Raw genomic sequence first — 15416 nt, 5'->3', positions numbered from 1 at the left:
TAGGCTCATTTAAACACCCGGGCACCCAGTAGTCAACAGCTATGCCTGCGAGAACTTTGTGCAGCACTGGTTTCCATAAACGTGGACCAGGCGTGATGGCACCTCGAGGAGTCTCGCAGTGCATTCGAGACTCCCAGGTGAGTGGGTAAAAGGCAGGGTAGTACAGTACCCTGGTACCCCTCCCTGGGCACTGCCAGTGTGCCAAGTTGCAAGTGTCAAGGTGCCAGGTTGGCACTGCCAGGGCAGTCCATGCCCATTAAATGGGGGGGGGGGGGGGCGGGAGAGAGAGAGAGAGAGAGACAGGCCTGAAACGGGAGGCGAAGTGGTTCAGAGATCAGGGTTGCCGGCCAAAACGGAGTCCTGATTTGCGAGGAGCTGATCTGTGGCCGGCATGGTAGCATATTGGTTAGCACAGTTGCTTCACATCTCCAGGGTCCCAGGTTCGATTCCCGGCTTGGGTCACTGTCTGTGCGGAGTCTGCACATGTCTGCATGGGTTCCTCCGGATGCTCCAGTTTCCTCCCACAGTCCAAAGGTGTGCAGGTTAGGTGGATTGGTCATGCTAAATTGCCCTTGGTGTCCAAAAGGTTTAGGTGGGGTTACTGTGATAGGGTGGAGGTGTGGGCTTAAGTAGGGTGCTCTTTCCAAGAGCCAGGCAGACTCGATGGGCTGAATGGCATCCTTCCGCAGTGTAAATGTTATGATTCTATTTCCACCGGTGAGCTCAGCTCTTGCCAGCAGGAAATGGACTGAAGTGTGGCCTCGGCAGGGAGAAGCTCCCTAGGGCCCATAAAACCGGCAAAGTGCCAGTGAATAGCGGGGTGAATCCCGTCGCTGCAATTGCTGAGAAACATCCCCCGCCAAACACACCAAAAAGAGGACTTGGTTTCAAGTCTGCTGGATTGCATCCAATGTGGTAGCATGCCAATCTTCTACCCCACAAAGTGGCCTACCAACAATTTGTATTTATTTAGTGCCTTTAATGTAGTAATAATTCCAAGGTTGCTTCACAGGAGCAGGCTGTAGTCACTGAGACAAAAGGAGATATCAGGACAGATGAGCAAATGGTTGGTTTTAAGAAATGAAGAGAAACAAGGCGTTAAGGGATTTAGGGAGGGAATTCCTGGGCTTCGGGTATAGGCAGCTGAAGGCAATTATGCAGCAACTAAAATCAGGGATGTGCACTGAAATAGGGAAGGGGATAAAGCCATGGACGGATTAAAAAACAAGGTATTGTTGGACTGGGAGCCAACACAGGGATAATGGGTGATCAGGACTTGGTGCAAATTAGAATACAGGCAGCAGAGGTTTGGATGAGTACAAGTTTATAAACCCAATATTTCTTATCGTCTCAAGCTATCACTAGGGAAGGGGCTCAGTGAAAGGACACAAGACTTCTGAGTGTTTTAAATAGGAAACCAAACCCAATCATATTTGGGTAAAAGTGATTGAAAAACCAAGCTCTTTAGAAACCAGCACGAGAGAGGCCTCTTGAGATTTCCCTCCCTTTCCTTAATTCCCCTTCACTCATTTTATGGTACTACACTCATACCCACATAAAATAGCAAACAGAGGACAAATATCAATTATAGCATAATGATCATACCAGATAGACATGTTCAAATATCTCGGTTGGGTTGTCCATCTGTCTCAAGATTACAATCATCTCATTATCAATGTATTCTTTAAATTCTCTCAGGTTACAAACCATTTGCATCTCCAATTCTGTGCGAATCTGTAATCAGTACAACAATCAACTATTGAGACCTTTTAACACAAGACGAAAACCAATCAGCAGTTAATGGAAGGTCAGCAATTGTCTACTAGTAACCAGACTAACAGTTTCAATGGGTAACCGTATCGGTTTTTCCACTCTTTTCTGGACTCATATTTCAGAATGAGTTCTTTTCCAAACTGTACATCTACTTTGTAAGATGACAGTTAATACAATCTCCAAATAGTTAAAAATTAGGCAAGCTGGAGACAAGCAAGTGTAAAGTGTCAGTAAGAATCCTCTACAAGGTAAAGATGCAGAACACATTTCCGAAATTAGGAGTTCCAATCTTTTTAAGCTACATCACCAAACATCTCAAATTGCAAAATATTTGGGTTTTGAGAAGTTAGTTTTCTTATTTTTGCATAATATTAAACACCATCAATCAATCAATGAATATATTAATTCAGAACCCATTTTCAATCCAATGATTTTCTTCAATAGGTGTATAACCTACCTCTTTTGATGTGACGTTCTCCAAATCCATCTGCATCATTACCTCACGAAGTTTAGTCTTGATCAGTCTTTCCGTTCGTTCTCGCTCTGTTGGTCTGTAAGTGGCACAAATACCATAATTATTCCTTTATTGAAAAGAAACAGCACGATAAACATACATGTCAGCTTTTGAACTGAAGGTCATATTTTCCAGTCAACTGCGAATCACACTTGCTCCATAATTAGCATTTATTTTTAAGAATACTTCCCTTGCTTATGATTTGTTGTTATAATTAACAAATTACAGGAGCTTGGAAGGGCAGGAAAATTGCTCCAGGGCAGGACAATATTCACATGTACACATGAACTTTCATTGATTTCAACAGCAAAGCTCAACCGCAAACTAACTGCAAACTACTTTCATGACATCAATGAAAAATGCCTTGCAACTTCCTTTAAAAAATGTAATTACTCAAAATGCTAAAATGCACAACAGATAAAAACAGTACCCCATTATGGAGTTTTTAAGATTACAGAAAATATATGTGCCTATAGTACTGTGAAGAGTTCCAAGCAAATCTAGATTTCCAATCTGAAACTCAGAAGTTTGTTGAAATTAGTGGATAATATGCATCAGATGAATCCCCAACAGTGGAAAAATTACTCACTTAATGGCCTGGTAATAAATTGATTTTCATAGTTAAAATAACAACATGTATTTTCATGGCATCTGCAACGCAGAATAGCATCCCAAGGTATAAAGTTGCAAAAGACATCAAACCAAAGATGGAAATATTAGAAAGGAGGGCTAACAGCTTGGTTAAAGGAAAGATTCCAGGCTCAAAATATTGGGCGGTATTCTCCCAGCCCCACGTCGGGCCAGAGAATCCCCGCAAACGGGCCACGCCGCCCAGACGCCGGCACGCGATTCTCCATTGATCGGCGGGCCGGCCTCTGTGGCTGGGGGCCTCCTTTCCTACGTGCCGGCCCCTGTAGCCCTGCGCCATGTTGCGTCGGGGCCGGTGCGTTGAAGGAGGCCACTGCGCGTGCGCGCATTGGCGCCGGCGCCACTGCGCATGTCCTCTTTGGCACTGGTGCAACTATGCATGCGCGGATCCCGTGGAGCCCAGTTCGCACTGCGAACTGCTCCAGCGCCGTGCTGGCCCCCTGTAGGGGCCAGAATTAGACGTGGGAGCGGCTCATTCATGCCGTTGTAAAACGAGACGGCGTTTACGACGGCGTGGAAACTCTGCCGCGGGATTGGAGAATCCCGTTCATTATCTCCATTCTCTCTCCTCGGATGCTGTCAGACCTACTGTGATTGTCCAGCATTTTCTGTTTTTGTTTCAGTTTCCAGCATCCGCAGTAATTTATTTTTTTATCTCAGATTAAAAGGAGGATTATGGAGGTAGAAAAGAATGAGTTAATTCCAAAGTGAGAATCCTCAGCAACGAAAACATAATTGCCAATGGTAGGGCCAGGGAGGAAGAATAGAGCAAAAAACTGAAGTGCTTTGGGGCAGATGTTGTTGAATTCATAGAATCCCTACAGTGCAGAAGTTGGAGGAGGTTAGAGAGATTGAGAGAGTTGAGATCATGGAAGGACTGAAACACAAAGGAATGTTCAACTCCAGATGTTGGGGTACAGATGTAATGCTAGGAACAATGTATAACTTTTATATTTGTGTGTTAGGAAAGATCGAACATGGGTTTCAGTTTTATTTCTTTTTTTTTGTGAGCTTGGTGCTGACAAGTCTGGAGGGCCTCCTAGGAAAAAGGTCAGGTTTTCTGAGGTTTTCTAACAAGGTTTTACAGCCCTTGGAAGAGAAGAGATGGGTTACAAAGGGGTTAGTAGTTTAGTGAATTTGGGGAAGAAAAAAAAAGTCCAAAAAACTGAAAGCGGTCCAGTGACACATAGACATAGGGAAAGACAGAAAAGAAGTTCAAAGTGTGTATGTCAGAGAGGAAAGACAGGAGCTCCAAGATCTCAAATAAGAAATACTGCAAGGATGCTGGGGAACAGACTAAGCAACTTGTGTTTACTCTGCAGTTGAAGAAATCGTGCATTTTTGGATGTCTCAGGGAGAGACACCAACTGGGGAAAAAACTATTTGAACTTAATGTTCAGAAATCCACCGAAAAAACATTTTGCAAGTGGGCCAGCCTAAGATAGCAGCCTTGGTGTTTAGTGGCTTATCTTCACTGGGTTGGTATGTCTGTAAAGGTGTTGCTGAGATAAAAGGAATAGCGAGAGCTTGAAACATTTTCTAGCATTTACAACATTTTTATCTTTTGTAATACAGTTCTCCCGTTCCCCCCCCCCCCCCCCCATTTAATAAACATTTTGTTATGTTAACTTATGTTAAAAGTTCATGTTCAGTAACCTTCCTCCATGGTTTCTTTCTTAAAAAACCAAAGCTAGGCTGTATCAAGCCAGGTTTCATTCTGGGATCTGACTTGTCCAGTGTTATCCGCTTGGATCGCGACAGTGATGTATCTTCAGCAAGGACAATGTGTGACGATTGGAAGATTTTAGGAAATTGGATTATAAACGTAGTGGAAATTGAAGGGTTAAAATCCTGCAGAGAGACTTTTTATCTCAAGGAGGCGAGGCCAGTGCTGGGGTGGAGCTCAGCGAGAGAGAGGGAAGGGACATTTTGGGCAAGCTGTTAGAAACACCAGGGGGTGGGATTCTCTGTCCCACCGCACCTGTTTCAGGATCCTTCATTCTGGCAGCCGGCCAATGGGGTTTCCCATTGTGGACACCCCAATGTCGTTGGGAAATCCGCGGGCATGAGTGCGTTGCTGGCGAAACGGAGGATCCCGCCGACGGAGAATCCAGCTGAGGGTTTTTGGAGAAAGACTTTTGGAAGTGAAGTCTGATCTGTGATCTGGCAACCCTTCTTTTTCTTGCATGATGAGGGGCAGTTTTCTTTCCCAGTAAGATAGCTTAAAAAAAGTGATAATAGTTAAAAACAGAGCTGCCTTGACTGGACACAAGGAAAAAGCTGAAACAACTCAGTTTAAGCAGCCACTTGAATGCATTCAGCTAAAGTCTCGAGAGGTTGTCACAAAAGACAGGATTTGTTTTGTAATGCAAGTATCACTTTCGGCCATGCTTGTTTAGGATTGGCAGCTGTATGTGCATTTTCTTGTTGTTTAATGGCAAATTAAATAGTAGTTTTAAGGTGTATATGTAAGCGGTTCTTTTTGGGTTTGAAGTTAAAAAGTTTAATATTGTAGTTATAATAAAGTTTTGTTTTAAAATAACAAAGCCCGATTTCTTCATTCAATCACCCCTGCAGCGAATCAATGTTTCCACACCGTCTTAAAAAACAATTGGGGTTTTTGGTCCAGCATCCTTGCCGCTGTTGGGGATCGTAATACAAGAATGGATATGTGCCTTCTGGAGTAGAGTAGATCATGGAGAATTCAGACCAGCTCAGAGAACATTAGAATCTTTGATTCTGAAGGTGACAAGGCATGAATGAGCTTTTTAAACAGCTGGTGGGTTGTGGGATCAGAAATTTTACAGTTAAAGTAGGTAGCATATATCTTATTAGCCTCCTGTGAAGTGTTTTGGGACACTTTCCTACAAACTTGTCTGGTACCTGGTATTTCATATACATGGTGGAAGGTGGATACAGCAGGATGAGTCTCGAGGCTTCTTCTATGCACAGCTTTAAGAAAACATTTGAGGGCTTGACAGCACCCCCCCCCCCCCCCCCCCCCCCCCCCCCCCCCGCGCCCCATTTTCATATCTGGTAAAGAAAATAACAGAACAAAACCAAGGGAGCAATTCAGCCAAAACATGTCCAGTTTCAGATGCATTTAGCGGGGCGTTTCTTGGCCCTTGCAGTACTTTGCCATTGTTTTTTTGGACTCAGCAAGGAACTCCTCGTCGAGGCCGAACCTCAATCATTTCCTGCGCTGGCAAACTCAGCTCACCGGCACAGGAAGACAACTCGCTGATCAGGGTGCCATGGAGCCCCCGGTATTTTGGCCCCCTCAGCGACCCCACCATGGCCTCCCAGCTCCCCCCCCCCCCCACTTGCCTCCTCTGGGGTCTTTGAGTCCCTCTTTTTATGGGAAAGACACTCTTGGGCCTGACCACAGGCACAGGCTATTTGGCACCCTGGCAGTGCCCTTGGCAGGTTGGAGTGCCAAACCAGGTGGCAGGGTACCACCCTGCTCTGCCTCCAACCACCCGAGTGTCTCCAATGGCCTGGGAGATCCCTCCCAGGTACTGTTATGACTGGTCCACTTTTGTTTGGAACAGTATTAAATGGCGCCCTGGCGAGGTCTCCTAGATGCGGACGGTGAATCCCGAGTACCGGGAGAATCCGGCAAACGTATTTAAACGAGGCATTTAAAAATGCTGATCTGCATCACTCCCAGCGAGAGCGAGATCCAGATCGTGAGCTTCAACGGCCTTGTCCCGACACCAAGTCGGGCGCAACAAGGCCACCGACTCGCGCCCCAATCTTTTTTAATGTCCGGATAGTTTTTCTTCAGGGATTTCTTCTTCAGCAGTGTCCTAGAGTTTGGTCTTCAATTCCTGAAGTCTTTAGGCCAATCCTCGGTGATTGGCAACCCTACCCATATTTTCAACTATCAACGTCACATCTGTTCACCTTTCACAGAAAGGTTGTATCATCAACTTCCTAATAAGGAAGCAACTAGATGGCGTCTGCATGTCATGCTATCTGCAGTGCCCAAATTCTTATCACAGTTAGTAAAAATAGTATTCCTAGTCAGCAAAGACTGTCACAGCTGAGAGCCTATATTCTGGTCCATTAGTATCAGAATATCCAGATGCATGACATGAAAGTTTTTGATTCTTGAAAATGACCCGATAAACATTTCTGTTTGAACAAAAATTAATGCATCCAAAAGTAAATGAAGAAAAAAATATTCAGCTAACAATGCTAGTTGTCTTCTCCTCCGCTATTTCATTTAGGCCTACCAAAATTATTTTAACAGTCATACTGTGAAATATTAACAGCCTAATAAAAACAAGTAAGGCACAGCGGCATAAAGGATATGGTGGCAATGCATGGTCCCATTTTGTCTCTTATTGATCAGATTGCTGTTCAAGGTGTCAGCAGAGATAAATATAGGATAGGGATACCTTTTTAGCTACTCAGTGGGGAGCAGTCTATATTGAAAAAAATATTGCCAATGCTTATTATAGAATTATTCTCTTTCCAGGATTTGCCCCAGAAGACTTGCAATGTTGGCCTGGTGCATGGGACAGGAAATGGCCAGAAACCAAAGCAGGTGCAACTTGTAGTTTGAAGCTGCAGGTGCCAAATTCAAAACAATGATCCTTGCACTGTTATGATCTTGACCAGGCCCACCAAAACTTTTGGTACAATCTGGTTAGGGACCAATAACTTTTTGTTTAAAGTAGACACAGTTTGAGATCCGAGACACTTGCTAAGGGAATAAGACCACAAGGTGCACAGGTTCTAAACAAACGTAAGTAAATTTTACTATGCAAGATGTTAGATGTTCAGGATTTTTCCAGAGCCCACTTGACTTCTGCCAACCACAGTCCTTTTTCTATGAGCAGTCCCTTTTCTCCCTTCCTCTCTTTTTTCTTAACTCAGCCCTCTCCCTGTCCCTCTGGTGGTTCCTTCGGTGATTCCTCTCCACTGTCTCAGGGCTCCATCCTTTTATGGTTCCATTCCGGTTCCTGTGATCAAATTCTTGCACTGTTTTTTCCATGCAGATGCACCTCTGTCAGGGTGGCCATGTCCGTTAACAGCAAGAGGAGAGATCCAGAACACAGCAGACACAGCCAGGCATGGTGCCACTCACCGAAATCTGCCGGTGATTGTAACCCTTGGCCACTACCCGGGAAACCTACCCCCCTTCCAGCGAGAAAGCAACGTCAGTTTCATAACTGCACCAATTGGTGATTGGCTAACAATTATTTCTGCATTCCAGAATAGATAGTTATGGGGGAGAAAAATCTGCTACAAATTAAACACTAAAAATGGGCAGCATATTCATCAACATCTGAAACAGAAAGACATTTAAACTGGCTTCTGGTGGTACTTCATTCCTGCATAACAGCCACTGCATTTCAAGATAATTGATGCGTGTTTTGTGATGTTTCAAACAATCAAGATATAAGGCCTCAGGAAATACTTTAAAATCTTTGAAACAGCGATCTTACTGACTATGCCTCACAATCCCAAGTACAAATCAATGTTAAAAGGAAAAGGACATGAATTCTTTGAAATCAGATTTGATAAAATGAACAGGAAAGAGATCATTAGCTCTCGTAAGACCTCAAAGGTCATAAAGAAAACTCAGCTGCAATCACTCTCCCTGGCCCAACTCATAATCATTACTCATGAACCCTGATTATTATAACTTATTATTATAAATAACCATGCTCTGTCTCTCTAATTAACCAGTTAGCAATACATTGAATGCCTTGCCATTCGTTTGAACCTTGGGTAATCTAATTGTTGTGGGCCATTTGAACTGTTGCGCCCATGCCAGTTGCCTATGTTAAGCTTTCCTTAGTAGTTCAAAACCCGCCCATATTTGGTCTACATATTTACAGGTGAACGAATAATTGCAAATAAAAATGTAATTGGTGTGGCTTCAGAAAGACAGATAATATGCTTTATATAATTTTTTTAAAGTTTTATTGCTATTATCTTCCATTCTTCCCTTTTATCTCAGTGAAAATACACGACTGTTTCATGTGATACATTCCAAGTTAAAAAGTAATCTATATGAATTAAAACTGAAATTTTAAAAGTAAATATCATTTTCAGTCTCATCAGTGCGAAAGATCCCTCCTTTTGACTACAACACTTCAGGGTAGAAATGTCTAAATATGAAAATCAAACTTGCTCTCTACTGAAGCATTCAAGTGTCTACATAACACCAGAGTGGGAGCCGGTTTAGTTCAGTTGGCTGGACAGCTGGTTCATGATGCAGAGTGAGGGTCAACAGTGTGGGTACAATTCCCGTACCGGGTTATTCATGAAGGGCCTTCTAAACCTTGCCCCTCACTGGAGGCGTGGTGACCCTCAGGTTAAACCACCACCTGTCAGCTCTCCCCCTCAAAGAAGGATGATCTGGGACTATGGCGACTTTACTTTACCACTAGAGTGATAATAGAAGTTATGGTGATTCAAATTCTTTAATGCAGGCTGGAGAGGAAAATTGTGTGTACTGCCTCAATTGACGTAGAAGTTGAAAGCACTGAATGAGGCTTGAATATGTAAATTCTGCTCACTGTTGACACACAGACTAAGGCCAAAGACATTCACTGTGACAATCCAGGCTTCAGATGGAAAATTCCAAAACTAAACCCACTGCCATTTTCAAGGAATATGGCAATATCAGTAGGCCATTTACCCCTGAAGCTTGTTCTGACCTTCAATTGGATCATGGTTCAAAATCACATAGATGCTAAGTTAGCCCCACAGTACTTAGGCTTTTCCAGGAGGCTGCAATCTCAAAAAATAAAGTACGAAGTCTTACAACACCAGGTTAAAGTCCAACAGGTTTGTTTCGACGTCTTCACCTTCGACAACAAGTTCTTCATCCAGACGCACGGAACAGCCATGGGGACCAAATTCGCACCCCAATACGCCAACATCTTCATGCACAAGTTTGAACAGGACCTACTTACCGCACAGGACCTTTAACCGACGTTATACACCAGATACATCGATGACATTTTTTTTCCTTTGGACCCACGGCGAAGAATCACTGAAACGACTACACGATGACATTAATAAGTTCCATCCAACCATCAGACTCACCATGGACTACTCTCCAAAATCAGTTGCATTCTTGGACACACTCGTCTCCATCAAGGACGGTCACCTCAGCACGTCGCTTTACCGCAAACCCACGGATAACCTCATGATGCTCCACTTCTCCAGCTTCCACCCTAAACACATTAAAGAAGCCATCCCCTATGGACAAGCGCTCCGTATACACAGGATCTGCTCAGACGAGGAGGAGCGTAACAGACATCTACAGACGTTGAAAGATGCACTCGTACGAACGGGATATGGCACTCGACTCATCGATCGGCAGTTCCAACGCGCCACAGCGAAAAACCGGACCGACCTCCTCAGAAGACAAACATGGGACACAACCGACAGAATACCCTTAGTCGTCCAGTACTTCCCCGGAGCGGAGAAACTACGTCATCTTCTTCACAGCCTTCAACACGTCATTGATGACGATGAACATCTTGCCAAGGTCATCCCCACCCCCCCCACTACTTGCCTTCAAACAACCGCGCAACCTCAAACGAACCATTGTTTGCAGCAAACTACCCAGTCTTCAGAACAGTGACCACGACACCACACAACCCTGTCATGGCAATCTCTGCAAGACGTGCCAGATCATTGACATGGATACCACTATTACACGTGAGAACACCACCCACCAGGTACGCGGTACATACTCGTGTGACTCGGCCAACGTTGTCTACCTCATACGCTGCAGGAAAGGATGTCCCGAAGTGTGGTACATTGGCGAGACCATGCAGACGCTGCGACAACGAATGAACGGACATCGCGCAACAATCACCAGGCAGGAATGTTCCCTTCCAGTCGGGGAACACTTCAGCAGTCAAGGGCATTCAGCCTCTGATCTCCGGGTAAGCGTTCTCCAAGGCGGCCTTCAGGACCCGCGACAACGCAGAATCGCCGAGCAGGAACTTATAGCCAAGTTCCGCACACATGAGTGCGGCCTCAACCGGGACCTGGGATTCATGTCGCATTACATTCATCCCCCACCATCTGGCCTGCAAAATCCTACCAACTGTCCTGGCTTGATACAATTCACACCTCTTTAACCTGGGGTTACCCCATCTCTGGATCTGTAAAGATTTAATCACCTGCTAATGCTCGCATTCCTAGCATTGTTTGGCATCTTTGAATTTGTCTATATATGTGTTTCTGGAACAGACCTCTGCATTCACCTGAGGAAGGAGCAGCGCTCCGAAAGCTAGTGACATCGAAACAAACCTGTTGGACTTTAACCTGGTGTTGTAAGACTTCGTACTGTGCTCACCCCAGTCCAACGCCGGCATCTCCACATCAAAAAATAAAGTGATAGGAATATACATACACATCTGTGAAGAGGACAGGTGAATCAGAGCGGTGAGACTGCACATCCTGCATAGCATTCCACTCATTAACGAAGGCCTGGTTAGAATTGATGCGGCTCTCATAGTAACTAATCCACGTTAAGTACAGACTCCCAGGGTAGTAGTTGTGCATCCTGGCTATCTCACAGGCTTTGTGCAAACTCTGCAAAGCTGACCTGAAAATAAAAATAATTTGCACAGTTGGTGTCACAGCTCAAGGGTTTTTCCAAAGGCTCTCCTGTGTTTAAGAAATTAGGCTTTTTTGACAGCCAGGATAACAAAGGATTCATTTGGCTGTACCTCTACCAAAACAGGTACACTAAGCCCCCATTTTAACTCATTCCACTGGATACAGTAGGGTCGATATGTGCACATAGCATCAGGATATCCATTTCAGTGCCGTTCCAGGCTGGGCCAATGTAACATGACTGACCGATAGGTCCTACATGACCCATTTACAGCTTTTATGTAGGTTGCAATGGGAAAATCTGAGTCACTTAACATAATGTTCTTTTTTTTTCAGGAATCTACCATAATGCTGAGCAACAGATTACTGTACACTTTTAGTGTGTTAGAATGAGTATTGCATTTTTACATTTGTTCATGATGCCAAATGAAAACTATATCTAGGAAATGTGAAGATTTTGGCTGCAACATTGAAAAAAATGTACAATGGGCGTTGTCTGAAAATAGCTAAAATAGACAAACAATATGAACTTCTGGTCTTCGCACATACAAGCTGATGGGAGAGCTTGTAGCTTTTGCTTTGCTTATCTTCTACACAATATCTCTTATGCAACTGTTCTAATACCATTTGCATGTTATTTGAGGATAAAAGGTCACCTTTTGGCTAAAACAGCAATGAAGCTTTCAACTTCATTTGCAAACTGGTGCTGGAGAAAACCCGCAAATAGACAACAAAAATTGCAACAAAAAAAATGTTCAGAAACTTCTTACCACATTGCTTGTACAGATACAGGCTTGAAGATGTGAATTCTGCTCACTGTTGACACACTGAATCCACTTGAGAAGGAAAGACAGAAAAAAATACATTTGAAATTATCAGCAAAGCATACAGAAATAAACAGTATGGTGGCACAGAGCACCACAATATGCAGGAAGCACTGGAATTCTATCATGTGGAAAATTAAGAGGGTTGGGCATTTCTATAGTGGATAATAATCTAGAAAGTCACTGAGTTACACATTTAGATTGAAATTTAAAAGAAAGGAAGTGAGAGAAGAAAATGTGGGAGGGCAAAAGGCAGAGCATAAAAAAAAAAGAGGGGGAAAATAATGAAATATATTTTTAGGAAAACCACACGTAGCAATCAGTTGCTAGGATTTTTTAAATAAACTTCATAAAATTACAACTTATATGTACCATGACTTTATAGCTGATAACTTCTATTTATCTGGTGTACATGAGCTGGCACAATGACTGATTAATTGCCACGGTAGCAGAACTAAATGTTAGAACAAAGCAATTAAGTTGTTTACTGTTGAAAACTCTCATGATAAATTCTGTTGGCAGCATTTATGTCATAAATGCTATATGGCAATTTGACAGTTTGTGCATTGTGATGGACATTGGGCTTCCATTGGTGGAAGGTTACTGAGTGAATGCGAGTCACATGATACAGTTCCTAAATTATTACTGGTCAGCGAACAAAAAGTACAGTTCACAGCATGGAAACAAACTAATCTACGCCAGCATTTATGCTCCAGATAAGCCTCCGCCCAGCCCTCTTCCTGTAACCCTATCATCAGAATGTTTCCATTAGATTTTTCCACGTGTGCTTATCTAGCTTGCCCTTAAATGTATCTATGGTATTCAACTCAATACTCCATGTGGTAGTGGATTCTGCATTCTTACGAAGGCTTTGGATAAAAATGTTTCTCCCAAATTCCCCATTAGATAGTCTATTTATTAGCCCTAGTTTTGGTCTTTCCATGTGAAGTAGACATATCTTCTCTGTGCTATCATATACCCCTTTCAGAAATTTAAAACTATTTCTCAGTTTTCTCTTTCTACAGAAAGTCTACGCCTGGTTGGCCTTTCCCAATAAGTATATCCCCCTCAGATCCAGTTTTATCCTTAATCAATATAAAAGCAATTACTGCGGATGCTGGAATCTGAAACTAAAGAGAAAATGCTGGAAAATCTCAGCATGTCTGGCAGCTTTGTCAGAGCTTTGACAAAGAGTCATCGGACTCCAAACGTTAGCTCTTTTCTCTCCCTACAGGTGTGCCAGACTTGCTGAGATTTTCCAGCATTTTCTCTTTCGTCATCCTTAATCAATCATTGTTTGCATATTTCCATAATATGGAGACCAGAGCGGTGTACAGCATCTCCACAAGACATAGCAGCAGAATTAGGCCATTCGGTCCATCAAGTCTGCTCCATCATTCAATCATGGCTGAGATGTTTCTCATCCCTATTCTCCTGCGTTTTCCCCTTAACCCCTGTTAATCAAGAACCTATCAATCTCGGTCTTAAAGATACTCGGTGATTTGGCCTCCACAGCCTTCTGTGGCAAAAAGTTCCACAGATTCACCACCCTCTGGTTGAAGAAATTCCATCTCATCTCAGTTTTAAAAGATCGACCCTTCAGCCTGAGGCTCTGCCCTCAGGTTCTAGTCTCTCCTACTAATGGAAACATCCTCTCCACCATCACTCTACTTAGGCCACTCTATCTAGGCCTCTCAGTATCGTGTAAGTGTCAATAAGATCCCCTCATCCTTCTAAACTCCAACGAGTACAGACCCAGAGTCCTCAACCTTTCCTCACATGACAAGCTCTTTATTCGAGGGATCACTCTTGTTAACTTCCTCTGGACCCTTTCCATGGCCAGCACACACTTCCTTAGATATGGAGCCCAAAACTGCTCACAATACACCAAATGGGGTCTGACCAGAGCCTTCTACATCTTCAGAAGTACATCCCTGCTCTGGTATGCTAGCCCTCTCAAATGAATGCCAACATTGCATTTGTCTTCCTAACTGTTGACTGAACCTGCATGTTAACCTTAAGAGAATCTTGAACTAGGACTCCCAAGTACCTTTGTGCTTCTAATTCTCAAAGCCGTTTCCCATTTAGAAAATAGTCTATGACTCCATTCTTCCTACCAAAGTCCATAACGTCACACTTTTCCACATTGTATTCATCTGCCACTTCTTTGCCCACTCTCCTATCACCTGTCCAAGTCCTTCTGCACTATAAATTATATGATCTATATGATTTATGATAAGCTCCAGTGTGATCAAGAGTGTTTATTAAATAAATATCCTTGGTAAAAAATATACTGAATCATAAAAGACTTCAAGAAAGTTAATTCTGTAAATAATTGAAACTTGGGCATAAAGTTAGAAATGACCACTTCTTTCAACTGTGGTAAAAATAAATTCCTCTCACCATCCAAGTGGTTTTATTCCTTAAAAATTCCTCTGCTCTTTAAGAGAGAGCCGGGACAGTTGGCCAAGGAGGCAGTGACAGAGGAAGACGATTTGTAAAAATCCAAACTAAAACAAATCTGCCCTCGTCAGAAATCCACTTAAGGAAACTTCAAATGAAGGTAGTTGGAATAGGCAGGAATCCAGGCTAGTTTTCCTTGTCAATTTTTCTTATATAGGCTCCTTATATAAACTGTAAATGCCTTTCCTTTGGTTTGAAGGCAGTATCTTGGAACACAAAGAATTTTGCTACTTGGCACACAATACTGGATTCCCAAGGTTTTACTATTTGAGATTAAATGTTAGGTACCTAGTGTACTTACCCATCGCCATCCAAATGGATCAATGTGTCACTCCATAATGGAAGAACCAGGCCCATTGTGCAAGTGCTGCTGCAAAGATAATATAATCTAAAATTAGCATTGCTTTTGCATACTTTGTTGCACAGGGTTTTATGCAGATATTTTCAGCAGGAACTATTACAGAAAAGGCATAGTCAATATAAATCATACAACTACATATCATTTGGGCCCATAAGCCTAAAGTACAGTCTGTACTCAGCTCTTGTACATTTGGAAAAAAATGAAAAACATGTAGTATTAAGCAGTCTTTCTTGAG

The 15416-nt window shown here is 43.0% G+C and overlaps 1 protein-coding gene across 4 annotated transcripts in view; it reads right to left on the bottom strand.

Moving 5' to 3' along the window:
• The window catches only part of LOC140386851 (protein phosphatase Slingshot homolog 2-like), a 202651-nt gene that overhangs the window by 29405 nt on the left and 157830 nt on the right, over positions 1-15416 (bottom strand). For 3 of the 4 annotated variants that reach the window (XM_072469620.1, XM_072469621.1, XM_072469618.1), the window contains 5 exons: positions 15122-15190; positions 12304-12369; positions 11328-11522; positions 2231-2324; positions 1606-1734 (listed from right to left, as the gene is read on the bottom strand). In XM_072469620.1, coding sequence (XP_072325721.1) covers positions 1606-1734; positions 2231-2324; positions 11328-11522; positions 12304-12369; positions 15122-15190 — 553 coding nt within the window. The remainder of the gene's footprint in view (positions 1-1605; positions 1735-2230; positions 2325-11327; positions 11523-12303; positions 12370-15121; positions 15191-15416) is intronic. The other variant, XM_072469619.1, reaches the window with a different exon arrangement.

This window comes from Scyliorhinus torazame, chromosome 12 (assembly GCF_047496885.1).
Source record: "Scyliorhinus torazame isolate Kashiwa2021f chromosome 12, sScyTor2.1, whole genome shotgun sequence".
Taxonomy (NCBI): domain Eukaryota; kingdom Metazoa; phylum Chordata; class Chondrichthyes; order Carcharhiniformes; family Scyliorhinidae; genus Scyliorhinus; species Scyliorhinus torazame.
The sequence above is the reverse complement of the archived record's forward strand: the minus strand, read 5'-3'. Positions and strand labels throughout refer to the sequence as shown.